Source organism: Meles meles, chromosome 13 (genome assembly GCF_922984935.1).
Source record: "Meles meles chromosome 13, mMelMel3.1 paternal haplotype, whole genome shotgun sequence".
Taxonomy (NCBI): Eukaryota; Metazoa; Chordata; class Mammalia; order Carnivora; family Mustelidae; genus Meles; species Meles meles.
Window position 1 is genome coordinate 47,688,057 of NC_060078.1, and position 12,582 is coordinate 47,700,638.

At 37.3% G+C, this 12,582-nt stretch overlaps 1 protein-coding gene and 1 non-coding gene across 3 annotated transcripts in view; one reads left to right on the forward strand and one right to left on the reverse strand.

The window, feature by feature from the left end:
* Positions 1-12,582, forward strand: part of ZFAND4 (zinc finger AN1-type containing 4) — a 93,777-nt gene that overhangs the window by 4,260 nt on the left and 76,935 nt on the right. The window contains exon 2 of one of the 2 annotated variants that reach the window (XM_046028094.1): positions 3,692-3,992. In XM_046028094.1, coding sequence (XP_045884050.1) covers positions 3,731-3,992 — 262 coding nt within the window. In that variant the 5' untranslated portion in view covers positions 3,692-3,730. Of the gene's footprint in view, positions 1-3,691; positions 3,993-12,582 lie in introns of those variants that run through there. The other variant, XM_046028095.1, reaches the window with a different exon arrangement.
* Positions 4,435-4,542, reverse strand: LOC123955854. Its single transcript, XR_006821398.1, has one exon. It is a non-coding gene; the product is annotated as a U6 spliceosomal RNA (small nuclear RNA).

The window sequence follows — 12,582 nt, forward strand, 5'->3', positions numbered from 1 at the left end:
TGATCATCCCAATAGACACTGGACAGAGAAGCATCTGACAAAATCTAATACCTTTCTGATTTACCAACAACAACAAAAAAAAAGACCCTTAAAGTAAGAGTAGAAAGGAACACCTTCATTGTGATACAGATTATGTATGGAAAACCCCATAGTCCAAATCAGTACCTTGTGGTGAAAGACTGAATGCTTTTCCCCTATAGTCAGGAATAAGAGAAGAATGTTGGCTCCCACCACCAGTACTCAACCTTGTGTTGGAGATTTAGGCAGGGTAATTAAATAAGAAAAGGAAATAAAGAGCATCTTATTGGAATGTTGACGATTGGAGATGAAGAAGTAAAAATCTCCATTTGCAGATGACATGATCTTTGATGAAGAAGATCCTAAAGAATCCACTGAAAAACTACTAGAACTAATGGATGAATTGCAGGATTGCAGTGTACAAGATCAATATATTAAGGTCAATTGTATTTCTCTACACTAGCAATGAACAAATTAAATAGGACACAATAATTTCATTTATAGCAGTATCAAAAAGAATATTCTTAAGAATACTGTTTTTAAAACAAAACTTGTACTCTGAAAAGTATAAAACATTATTGAAAGCAATTTATGAAGTTTTTTTTTTAAGATTTTATTTATTTGATGTAGAATGAGAGAGAGAGAGAGAGAGCACGCACACACAAGCACGGGGAGCAGCAACAGAGGGAGAAACAGACTCCCCGCTGAGCAGGGAGCCTGATGTGGGGCTTGATCACAGGACTCCGGGATCATGACCCTAGCGGAAGGCAGACGCTTAACTGACTGAGCCACTCAGGCACCAATAAGAAGTTGTAAATAAACTATTGGGCATTGCATGTTCATGGATTATAAGACAATATTGTCAAGATGGTAATTTTCTCCAAATTAATCTGCATATTTAACACAATCCTTATTCAAAAGCCCAACTGGGTGTTTTTGCAAAAGAGACAATCTGATCCTAAAACTCATATGGAAATTCAAAGGACCCAGAATAACTCAAGAATCATGAAAGAGAAGAGCAAATTAGAGAACTCACACTTTCTGATTTCAAAACTTACTACAAAGGTAAAAAGACATTGTGGTACTATTACAAGGGTAGACATGTAGATCAATGTAATAGAATTGAGGGATTGGAATTAAACCCTCATATTTATGGTTGGTTGGTTTTTGACAAGGGTGCCAAGACAATTCAAAGGGAATAGAATAGTTTTTCCAACAAATGCTGCTTGGACAATTGGTTTTTTACTTGGAAAAGTATAAAGCCAGATCCTGCTTTCACACCATCCACAAAATAAATTAAAAATGGATAGACCTACATATAAGGCTAAAACTATACAGTTCTTAGAAAACTATGTGCAAATAACTCTTTATTAATTTGGATTAGGTCAAGCATTTAAAATGTGTTTCTGAAAGTACAAGCAGCAAAAGAAAATTATTGATCATTAAATCCAAATTGGAGATCATTAAAATAAGCTTTTTTACTTTGAAGAACACTATCAAGAAAGTTGAAAGACAGCCCATAACACTGGAGAAAATATTTGAGAATCATATATCTTTAAGAGGCTTGTATCTAAAAAAACATTAAAAATCCCTTTTATAACTCAGTAATAAAACAACTGAAGTAAAAGGACAAAGGATATGAATATATTTTTCTGAATTGATATTTCTGTAAAGAAGATACACAAATAGCTAGTTGCTCAACATCATTAGTCTTTAGAGAAAGAAAATTTACAACCACATTAAAATACTACTTCAAACACTCTAGGTTGGCTTTAATCAAAAAGGAAATAAGTATTGGCAAGGATGTGGAGAAATCAGCACCCTTTTTCATTGTTGGTGGGAATGTAGGATGGAATACACTTGGTAGTAACACAGATTGCTAAATGTGAAGTTACCACCTAACCCAGTAATTCCAATATACCTAGAAATCCTAGGTATATATGGAAGAGAAAGGAAAACACATGTCCACACAAAAACCTATAATCAGATGTTCTCATAGCATTATTCATAATAACCCCAAACTGGAGACAACCCAACACACCCATCAATTGGCAACGCCATAAAACAAGAAGTGGTATATCCATACAATGGATTATTATTTAGCAATAAGAATGAAATACTGATGCATCTTAGAATCATGGATGAGCTTTGAAATGTTATGCTAAGTGAAAGAAGCCATTCACAAAAGATTACATATTGTATGACTATGTGAAATTACCAGAATAGGCAAAATGACAGAAAGTGATTAAGGGGTACCTAGGGCTGAGAGGGAAAAGGAGAATTTGAGAGATATTTAAAGTGTATGGGGTTCCTTTTCGGGGTGATGAAAATGTTCTAAAGATGATTGTGATGGTTGTACAATTCTGTGAACATAAGGAAAACTGGTCAATTTTAGACTTTTTTAAGTAGATGAATTTTATGGTATGTAAATTATATTTCAGTAAAGTTATCATAAACTTCAGTGAGGTTTCAGTAAAACTCATAATTGACCAGTAATGCTACCTACCCCTCCAAGAAGATGTGTATCGCCTGTCCTAGTTTAAGTTCAAGACATTCCCTTTACAAAGTTTTCACTGATTAATAACAATTTATCAATTTGATTGTTCCTATTGTCTTTTTAAAAAAATTTTAAAATTTTTTATTTATTTGCGAGAGAGACAGAGTGAGAGAGCATGAGAGGGGAGGTCAGAGGGAGAAGCAGACTCCCCATGGAGCTGGGAGCCTGATGTGGGACTCGATCCTAGGACTCTGGGATCATGACCTGAGCTGAAGGCGGTCGCTCAACCAACTGAGCCACCCAGGTGCCCCTCCTGTTGTCTTAATTATATACTCTTAGGGCTTCTGTTTGGTGTGTTTGCCTCTCTTGTTCATTAGTTGTTGCATGTTTGTGTGTAGAGATTATGTCTAATGTCTGTTACCAATATTGATATCATTTCAGTGCTGTACTGATAGATAACTTCTAGAATGCTTATTGATTATTTAATGAGTCCTATTTTTTAAGGAATCTATTAAATTGTTTGCTGTTCTTTTATTCAGAGTGATTTAGATGTACCATGGTTATAAAATTATATTTTGTATGGTCAGAAAACATAGTTTACATGGTTTAGTATAGGATATGCATAAAATTCCCCAAATCTTGCAAATATGTATCTCTGTGTTGAGTTCATTGTTTTAAATGTCATTAATAGCAAAAATATATTTGTTGAATATGTACTATAAATAAATGTGCTGAGCTCTAGTAAGATACAGGAAAGTATTGTAAATATACCTGTTTTCAGTAATCTTACAGTCTGATTGGGAGAGTGGTTTTGGAGACAAACTTGAAAGATAGAGGATTAGATAAATTAAGTACTAAAAAGAGTTCTGGGGCTGTCTGACAGATTGATATGGGCCATAGTTATTCAGAAAGTCTTTTTTTTTTAAAGATATTATTTATTTATTTGACAAAGCTAGAGAGATCACAGGTAGGCAGAGAGAGGGGGAAACAGGCTCCCCACTGAGCAGAAAACCTGATGTGGGGCTTGATCCCAGGACTGTGGGATCATGACCTGAGCTGAAGGCCGAGGCTTAAGCCACTGAGCCACCCAGGCACCCTTATTCAGAAAATCATTATGGCAGAATAAGACTTCCAGATAGTCTTGTTAAAAAAAATATTCTTTTTTTTTTTTTTTAGGTACAAAATTCAAAACATGAACAACAATATATATTACCAATGTTTAAAGCTGATGTGGCTAGAACTGGAATACGGTTGCCTACAACATATTCCAGAGGAATTAGAAAACTCAAAGTAATGGATAACAGAAAAGATCCTCCATTCTTCAATGAAGATAACGTGGGACCATTTTACTACAAACTTCCTTTCTATGATACCATGGAGCTCTTCATTGAAACATTGACTGGAACATGTTTTGAGCTGAGAGTTTCACCCTTTGAAGCTGTTATTTCTGTGAAAGCAAAAATTCAAAGATTGGAAGGTACTAGTTTCTCTTTGCTTTTAGAGTAAAATTTAGGATTAAATTTATTTATCAAGAGTGTATAATAATTCTAACTTTTCTTATGGATAAAATGTCAAACCTATATGGAACTAAGAAAAATAAGATAATGTACCCCATATACCCCTTACTCAGCTTCAACAGTTATCAATTCATGAACTATCGTGTTTTATATTCCTTCCACCCCCTTCCACTTCTACCAGATTCTTTTGAAGGAAATACCTGGCATCATGGTAATAGTGTGTGAAATAATATTTTAAAATAATTTTTCAACAGCTTATCATGACATGCAAAATCTGCCATAAATACCTTACAGTTACTTTCAGTGGAAAATCATAATTGAGCTCCCTTTTAATGACCTTCTTTACCTATTTATACTACTTTGCAAATACCTTTTTTAACTTTTATTATTTATGTATTTATTTAAAATACAGAATACTTCACGAATTTGCATGTCATTCTAGCACATGGGGCTATGCTAATCTTCTCCGTATCATTCCAATTTTAGTATATGTGCTGCCAAAGCGAGAACTTTGCTTCTTTTAGTGTGGAGGTTTTGTAAGAGTTTTGGTTTACATTTGCATATATTTGAAGTTTCCTCAGTATTGCAGGGATGCTGAATATTGTGCAGTGTCTCTGTGGTTTACATGTTTGTGACAGGTGTCATAAATTACTTTGTGTTAAAATTAGGGTCTTTTTCTTTGTACTTTGTGGATTTCTGAAATAAGTGGTATTTGCCATTGTAGTTGTTAGAACCCAGTATGTACTTGAAAATTAAATTGTCTCTGTAACAGTAAATGGGTCTTGCTGTAATTTAGAAGTAATAACTAGCATTGCCCCCTGTCCAGTTTAAGTTCTGAATTGCAGGATGATTAGGGTTGGAATCTTTTATTTTTGTAAAGTCAAGGATCCTGGTGGCTAGGCTTCTAAATATTTGCTATTCTCTACCAACTAACTTCTGTTAAGTTAGTGGCCAGCTGAGTCCAGTGACCACATTAGTACATAGAGTAATGGCACATGAAACATCTTTTCCCTCAAGTGATTTGCTGAGACATGGAGTCAGCATAGGTTATTTTGGCATTGTTCTGCTTCGTTATTAATATGATGGCATAGTGATATCTTTTAGGAGCAGGAAGATAAAACCCTCTTGTGTTCTAAATCTCTCTATTTCCCCTTTCATGGATTTTGGATAATCCTCATGCAGCAAAAGCATTTTAGAGAATATCTTGCTTAGGTATCTTTATTTTTTTAATTTTTAAATTTATTTTATTTTATTTTTTAAAGATTTTACTTATTTATTTGACAGAGAGAGCAAAAGAGCAAACACAGCAGGGGGAATGAGAGAGGGAGAAGCAGGGTTCCCGCTGAGCAGGGAGCCCGATGTGGGGCTTGATCCCAGGACCTTGGGATCACATCCTGAGCCGAAGGAAGACACCTAATAACTGAGCCACCTGGCAGCCCCCCTCCTTTTTAATATTTTATTTATTTATTTATTTGACAGAGAGAGAGAGCATGTGCATGCACGTAAGCAAGGCAAGCAGTAGGCAGAGAGAGAGGGAGAGGGAAAAGCAGACTCCCCGGTGAGCCAAGAGCCTGACATGGGGTTCAGTCTTAGGTCCCTGGGCTCATGACCTGAGCCAAAGGCAGACGCTTAACTCTCTGAGCCACCCAGGTGCCCCTTGCTTAGGTATCTTAGTGTCTAGTAAACTTGAGTTTACAGAATACTGGAGCCTCATCCAAGGGAAATGTTTAATTGCTGAGAGTTGGTTTCAGAGCCAAGATGTGGACTTCTGTCCTCTGTAGGAGCAGGCTTCGTCAGTGTAGAAGCAGTGGCTTTGTAGTTTACTGGACAGTTAAATCTTTTTTTTTTTTAATTTTTAAATTTTTTTATAAACATATAATGTATTATTAGCCCCAGGGGTACAGGTCTGTGAATCGCCAGGTTTACACACTTCACAGCACTCACCATAGCACATACCCTCCCCAATGTCCATAACCCCACCACCCTCTCCCGACCCCCTTCCCCACAGCAGCCCTCAGTTTGTTTTGTGAGATTGAGAGTCTCTTATGGTTTGTCTCCCTCCCGATCCCATCTTGTTTCATTTATTCTTTTCCTACCCCCCAAAACCCCCATGTTGCATCTCCACTTCCTCATATCAGGGAGATCATATGATAGTTGTTGTTCTCTAACTGACTCACTTTGCTAAGCATAATACCCTCTAGTTCCATCCACATTGTCGCAAATGGCAAGATTTCATTTGTTTTGATGGCTGCATAGTATTCCATTATATATATATACCACATCTTCTTTATCCGTTCATCTGTTGATGGACATCTAGGTTCTTTCCATAGCTTGGCTATTGTGGATGTTGCTGCTATAAACATTCGGGTGCACATGCCCCTTCGGATCACTACGTTTGTATCTTTAGGGTAAATACCCAGTAGTGCGATTGCTGGGTCATAGGGTAGCTCTATTTTCAACTTTTTGAGGAACCTCCATGCTGCTTTCCAGAGTGGTTGCACCAGCTTGCATTCCCACCAACAGTGTAGGAGGGTTCCTCTTTCTCCGCATCCTCGCCAGCATCTGTCATTTCCTGCCTTGTTAATTTTAGCCATTCTGACTGGTGTGAGGTGATATCTCATTCTGGTTTTGATTTGTATTTCCCTGATGCCGAGTGATGTCGAACATTTTTTCATGTGTCTGTTGGCCATCTGTTCTTCTTTGCAGAAATGTCTGTTCATGTCCTCTGCCCATTTCTTGATTGGATTCTTTGTTCTTTGGGTGTTGAGTTTGCTAAGCTCTTTATAGATTTTGGATACTAGCCCTTTATCCGATATGTCGTTTGCAAATATCTTCTCCCATTCTGTCAGTTGTCTTTTGGTTTTGTTAACTGTTTCCTTTGCTGTGCAAAAGCTTTTGATCTTGATGAAATCCCAATAGTTCATTTTTGCCCTTGCTTCCCTTGCCTTTGGTGATGTTCCTAGGAAGAAGTTGCTGCGGCTGAGATCGAAGAGGTTGCTGCCTATGTTCTCCTCAAGGATTTTGATGGATTCCTTTCTCACATTGAGGTCCTTCATCCATTTGGAGTATATTTCCGTGTGTGGTGTAAGGAAATGGTCCAATTTCATTTTTCTGCATGTGGCTGTCCAGTTTTCCCAACACCATTTGTTGAAGAGGCTGTCTTTTTTCCATTGAACATTCTTTCCTGCTTTGTTGAAGATTAGTTGACCAGAGAGTTGAGGGTCTATTTCTGGGCTCTCTGTTCTGTTCCATTGATCTGTGTGTCTGTTTTGTGTCCGTACCATACTGTCTTGATGATGACAGCTCTGTAATAGAGCTTGAAGTGTAGAATTGTGATGCCACCAACTTTGGCTTTCTTTTTCAATATTCCTTTGGCTATTCGAGGTCTTTTCTGGTTCCATATAAATTTTAGGATTATTTGTTCCATTTCTTTGAAAAAAATCGATGGGATTTTGATAGGAATTGCACTAAATGTGTAGATTGCTTTAGGTAGCATAGACATTTTCACAATATTCATTCTTCCAATCCAGGAGCATGGAACATTTTTCCATTTCTTTGTGTCTTCCTCAATTTCTTTCATGAGTACTTTATAGTTTTCTGAATATAGACTCTTTGCCTCTTTGGTTAGGTTTATTCCTAGGTATCTTATGGTTTTGGGTGCAATTGTAAATGGGATTGACTCCTTAATTTCTCTTGCTTCTGTCTTATTGTTGGTATAAAGATATGCAACTGATTTCTGTGCATTGATTTTATATCCTGACACTTTACTGAATTCCTGTACAAGTTCTAGCAGTTTTGGAGTGGAGTCTTTTGGGTTTTCTACCTAAAGGATCATATCATCTGCAAAGAGTGATAGTTTGACTTCTTCTTTGACAATTTGGATGCCTTTAGTTTCTTTTTGTTGTCTGATTGCTGAGGCTGGGACTTCTATTACTATGTTGAATAGCAGTGGTGATAATGGACATCCCTGCCATGTTCCTGACCTTAGCGGAAAAGCTTTCAGTTTTTCTCCATTGAGAATGATATTTGCGGTGGGTTTTTCATAGATGGCTTTGATAATATTGAGGTATGTGCCCTCTATCCCTACACTTTGAAGAGTTTTGATCAGGAAGGGATGCTGTACTTTGTCAGTTGGTTTTTCAGCATCTATTGAGAGTATCATGTGATTCTTGCTCTTTTATTAATGTATTGTATCACATTGATTGATTTGCAGATGTTGAACCAACCTTGCAGCCCTGGAATAAATCCCACTTGGTCGTGGTGAATAATCCTTTTAATGTACTGTTGGATCCTATTGGCTAGTATTTTGGTGAGAATTTTTGCATCTGTGTTCATCAAGGATATCGGTCTGTAATCTGTTTTTTGATGGGGTCTTTGTCGGGTTTTGGGATCAAGATAATGCTGGCCTCATAAAATGAGTTTGGAAGTTTTCCTTCCATTTCTATTTTTTTTTTTTTGGAATAGTTTGAGGAGAATAGAAATTAATTCTTCTTTAAATGTTTGGTGGAATTCCCCTGGAAAGCCATCTGGTCCTGCACTCGTTTCTTGGCAGATTTTTGATGACTACTTCAATCTCCTTACTGGTTATGGGTCTGTTCAAGTTTTCTATTTCATCCTGGTTCAGTTGTGGCAGTTTATATGTCTCTAGGAATGCATCCATTTCTTCCAGATTGTCAAATTAGCTGGCATATAGTTGCTCATAACATGTTCTTATAATTGTTTGTATTTCTTTGGTGTTGGTTGTGATCTCTCCTCTTTCATTTATGATTTTACTTATTTGGGTCCTCTCTTCTTTTTGATAAGTCTGACCAAGGGTTTATCAACCTTATTAATTCTTTCAAATAACAAGCTCCTAGTTTTGTTGATTTGTCCTTGGACAGTTGGATCTTAATATAGATGTGTATAAAGCAAATAGTTACTGGGAAATTAAATGAGGTAATAAAAAATAGTAAATACAAATCTTGCTGTCATAATAAAATACCATAGACTAGATAGCTTAAACAACAGGCATTTATTGTCTTATAGTTCTGGAGCTTGAAAGTCTGAGATCAGGGTACTAGCATGGTCAGATTCTACTAAGGGCTTTCTTTCTGACTTAGAAACTGCCTTTTTCTTGCTGTGTCCTCATATCGCAGAGGAGAGAGAGCGCGCATGCGCTCTGACATCTCTTTTAAGGGCACTGATCCCACCATGAGGGTCTTATTCTAAGACCTCATTTAAGCCTAATTATCTTCCAGAGATCATGACTCTAAATATCATCACACTGGAGTTTGGGCTTCAGGATAAAAATTGAGAGTAGGGACACAGTTCAGTCCACAGCGCCTACCAGAAGCTGTCAGTAGATCTTAATTCCTTTTCCCCTTCCTGATCCTTATATCCCTCATTTGTTTCTTTCCTCCTGTTCTCCATACTTTCTTGTAACTTCCTGCTGCCCATGAGCACTGATAATCCTTCTATTCTTCAGGAGGCTTCAAGAAGGCATCTTTCATGATGAATTTTGATTTTTTTCTGGGTGGTCTATTTCTTTTCTTTCCTTTTCCTTTCTTTCTTTCTTTTTTTTTTTTTTAAGAGAGAGAGTGTGCAGGGTGGTAGAGAGGCAGAGGGAGAGAAAGAATCCTAAGCAGGCTCCACACCCACCACAGAGCCAGGTGCAGGACTTGATCTCACAACCCTGAGATCATGACCTGAGCCGAAATCACGAGTCGGATGCTTAACTGACTGTGCCACCCAAGGACCCCTGGTCTTTCTCTTTCTACCCAAGAATGTGCTGGTTAGGAATGACGGGGCTGTAGCAGGAAGGAAGCAGAATCTGCAAGGGAACTTTCAATGGCCCTTGAAGGGACAGGTGCATGGGAGCCAGACTGTCTGATTTCATATTTCTAGCTGAGCCGATTACTTAACCTCTAATTACCTCAGCTGTGCTAATTTAAAATAGGAATAATAATAGTACCAGTCACAAAAAGTTGTTCTTAGGATTCCTAGTTAATAAATGTAAAACATTTAGCAGAGCATCCTTGTTCTTTATCAGGGGAAAATGGTTACTCTGTAGAGAGTGTGCAATATGTACCCATGGATATAAGAACTATGTCCTTGGGAGGAGATGTATTTAACTCTCTTAGTTTTTCAGAGAAGGGGAAATTTTTGGAGCTTATTACCTAGAACACTGGTCTGCAAAGGAGAGTGCATGCTAAGAGGATATGGGAAATAATCCAGTAGAATTTGGAAAGAGAAAATGTGCCAAGAAATGTAAGGGATTATTGTCATTTGGTTCATGATCGCCATGGGCAGTGGATTTCTCACACATCCAGTCCTTGGCACTACTACTGCCTGTAAAGATTTCTCTTCTGTCCATGGGATAGGGTTTTTTCCCTGGCCTTCTTATGAGTGGGTGGGACCCTGTTATTAGTTCTGGTCAGTGAGCTATGAATAGAAGTCTCTCTCAGCCCGAGTCCTGAATAACTGTAGTAAACAGAAGCCCCTTGCTGATATGCTGTGGACATGTAACGTGAGCAAGAAATCAATTTTTGTTTTAAGCCACTAACATCTCTGGGGTCGTTGGGGGGGTTCAGCATAACCTACTTTATGGTTCCCCTCTGACCCTCCCCACTGTCATGCTCTTTCTCTCTCATTCTGTCTCTCTCTCTAATAAATAAAAATAATTTTTATGTTTTTTAGAGAATTAACCCATTTATCATTATGTAATGCCTCTTTATCCCTGATCTTTCCTTCCACTGGTCTGCTTTGTCTGCAATTGATACAGCAACTCTAGCTTTCTAATTTATTTTGATTAAATTAATTAATTTTAAAGATTTTATTTATTCGACAGAGAGAGCGAGTGCACAAGCAGGGGGAGCTGTAGGGCAAGGGAGAGAGAGAAGCAGGCTCTGCACTGAGCAGGGAGCCTGATATGGGGCTTGATCCCAGGACCCTGGGATCATGACCTGAGCCAAAGGCAGGCCCTTAACCATCTGAGCCACCCAGGCGCCCCTATACTTTTAATCTATATATATCTTTATGTTTAAAGTGCATTTCTTGTAGACAATATATAGTTGGGTCTTCAGTTTTGGTTAAGCCTGATGATCTCTATCTTTTTAAATTGGTTTATTTAGGCAACTAATGTTTAAAATTATTTTTTATATTGTTGGCTTAATGACTACTGTATTTGTTATTGTTTTCTGTTCATCCTCCTGGTTCTTTGTTCCTTCATTTCCACTCTTTTCTGCCTTTTGTGGTTTTAATTAAAAGCTCTTTTCTTACTCCTTGTTCAGGGCAGAGCCTGCTTCTCCCTCTGCCTCTGCCTGCTGCTTCCCCTGTTTGTGTGTGTGTGCACTCTCTCTCTCTCTCTCAAATAAGCAAATCTTTAAAAAAAAACAACACCAAAAAACTCTCTTCTTGCTTACAGGATTTGTAATGAAAAGTTCCCTATAATTATTGTCTAGATTTTTCCTCTCCTTTGCTTTTCTGCAGTTTGGTATGACAACCTGGGTGTAGCTTTTAAAATTTTTATCCTGTTTGGTGTTCTCTGAGCTTCCTGTTCTCTGCTTTGGTATATCTTGTTAATTTTGGAAAATTCTGGGTCATTATTACTTAAAATATTTCACTGTTCTATTTTCTCTTTCTTCTAGCATTCCAGTTACACCCTTTAAAACTTTTCCACAGTTCTTGGCTATTCTAGAATTTTTTTTCATTTTTTTTCTTTTAGTATTTCAATTTGTGAAGTTTCCATCAACATTTCTTTAAGCTCACTGAGTCTTTCCTTGACATATCCAGTCTACTGATAAGCAGGACCATCAAAGGCTTTTTAAATGTTACTGTTTTTTACTTCCAGTATTTAGTTTTAATTCTTTTGTATACTTTCAGTCTGTTTTTTCATGTTGTCTACTTTTTCATTAGATTTCTTAACATATTTATCATAGTTATTTTAATCTCCCTATCTGATAATTATAAAATCTGTCATATCCGAGTCTGGTTCTGATATTTACTTTATTTCTTCATACTGTGATTTCCTTTGAGCGCATGCCTTGTAATTTTTTTTTTTTGAGAGCCAGATGTGATATTATTAGGTAATAATAACTGAATTAAATAGCTTTTATATTAAACTGGCCAGGAGTTGTGCTTTGTTTAATGTTTATTGTAGCTGTAAGTGCCAGAGGCTTCAGATTCCTCTAGTTTCCTTGTTTTGTCTCCCTTGCTGTCTATGGGTTTCTGTAAGAACTCCTGCTTCAAAAGAATTTGTTTTGTAACTTACCTGTAAACCGCTGTTATTATGTTAGATCTTTGTTAGTGTAGTGGTAAAGTATTGGAGAAGGGAAACCATCTCTAATCTTACTCAGTCTCATTCTTTTTCTGGACCTGTGTTCCTGGGTCATGACCTTCAATGTGTTTGTTAGTATCTCCCCTCCCCCCACCCTATTATTACTTAGGTGCAATAAGAAGGCTAGGTGGGTCTGGAATCAGTGAAATATCCTTACCCCAGATGAGATAAAGTTCTGATAAAGTGAGTATAGACCTTTATTATGGAGATTGCTCTAAACTTTTTCTTTTCTTTTC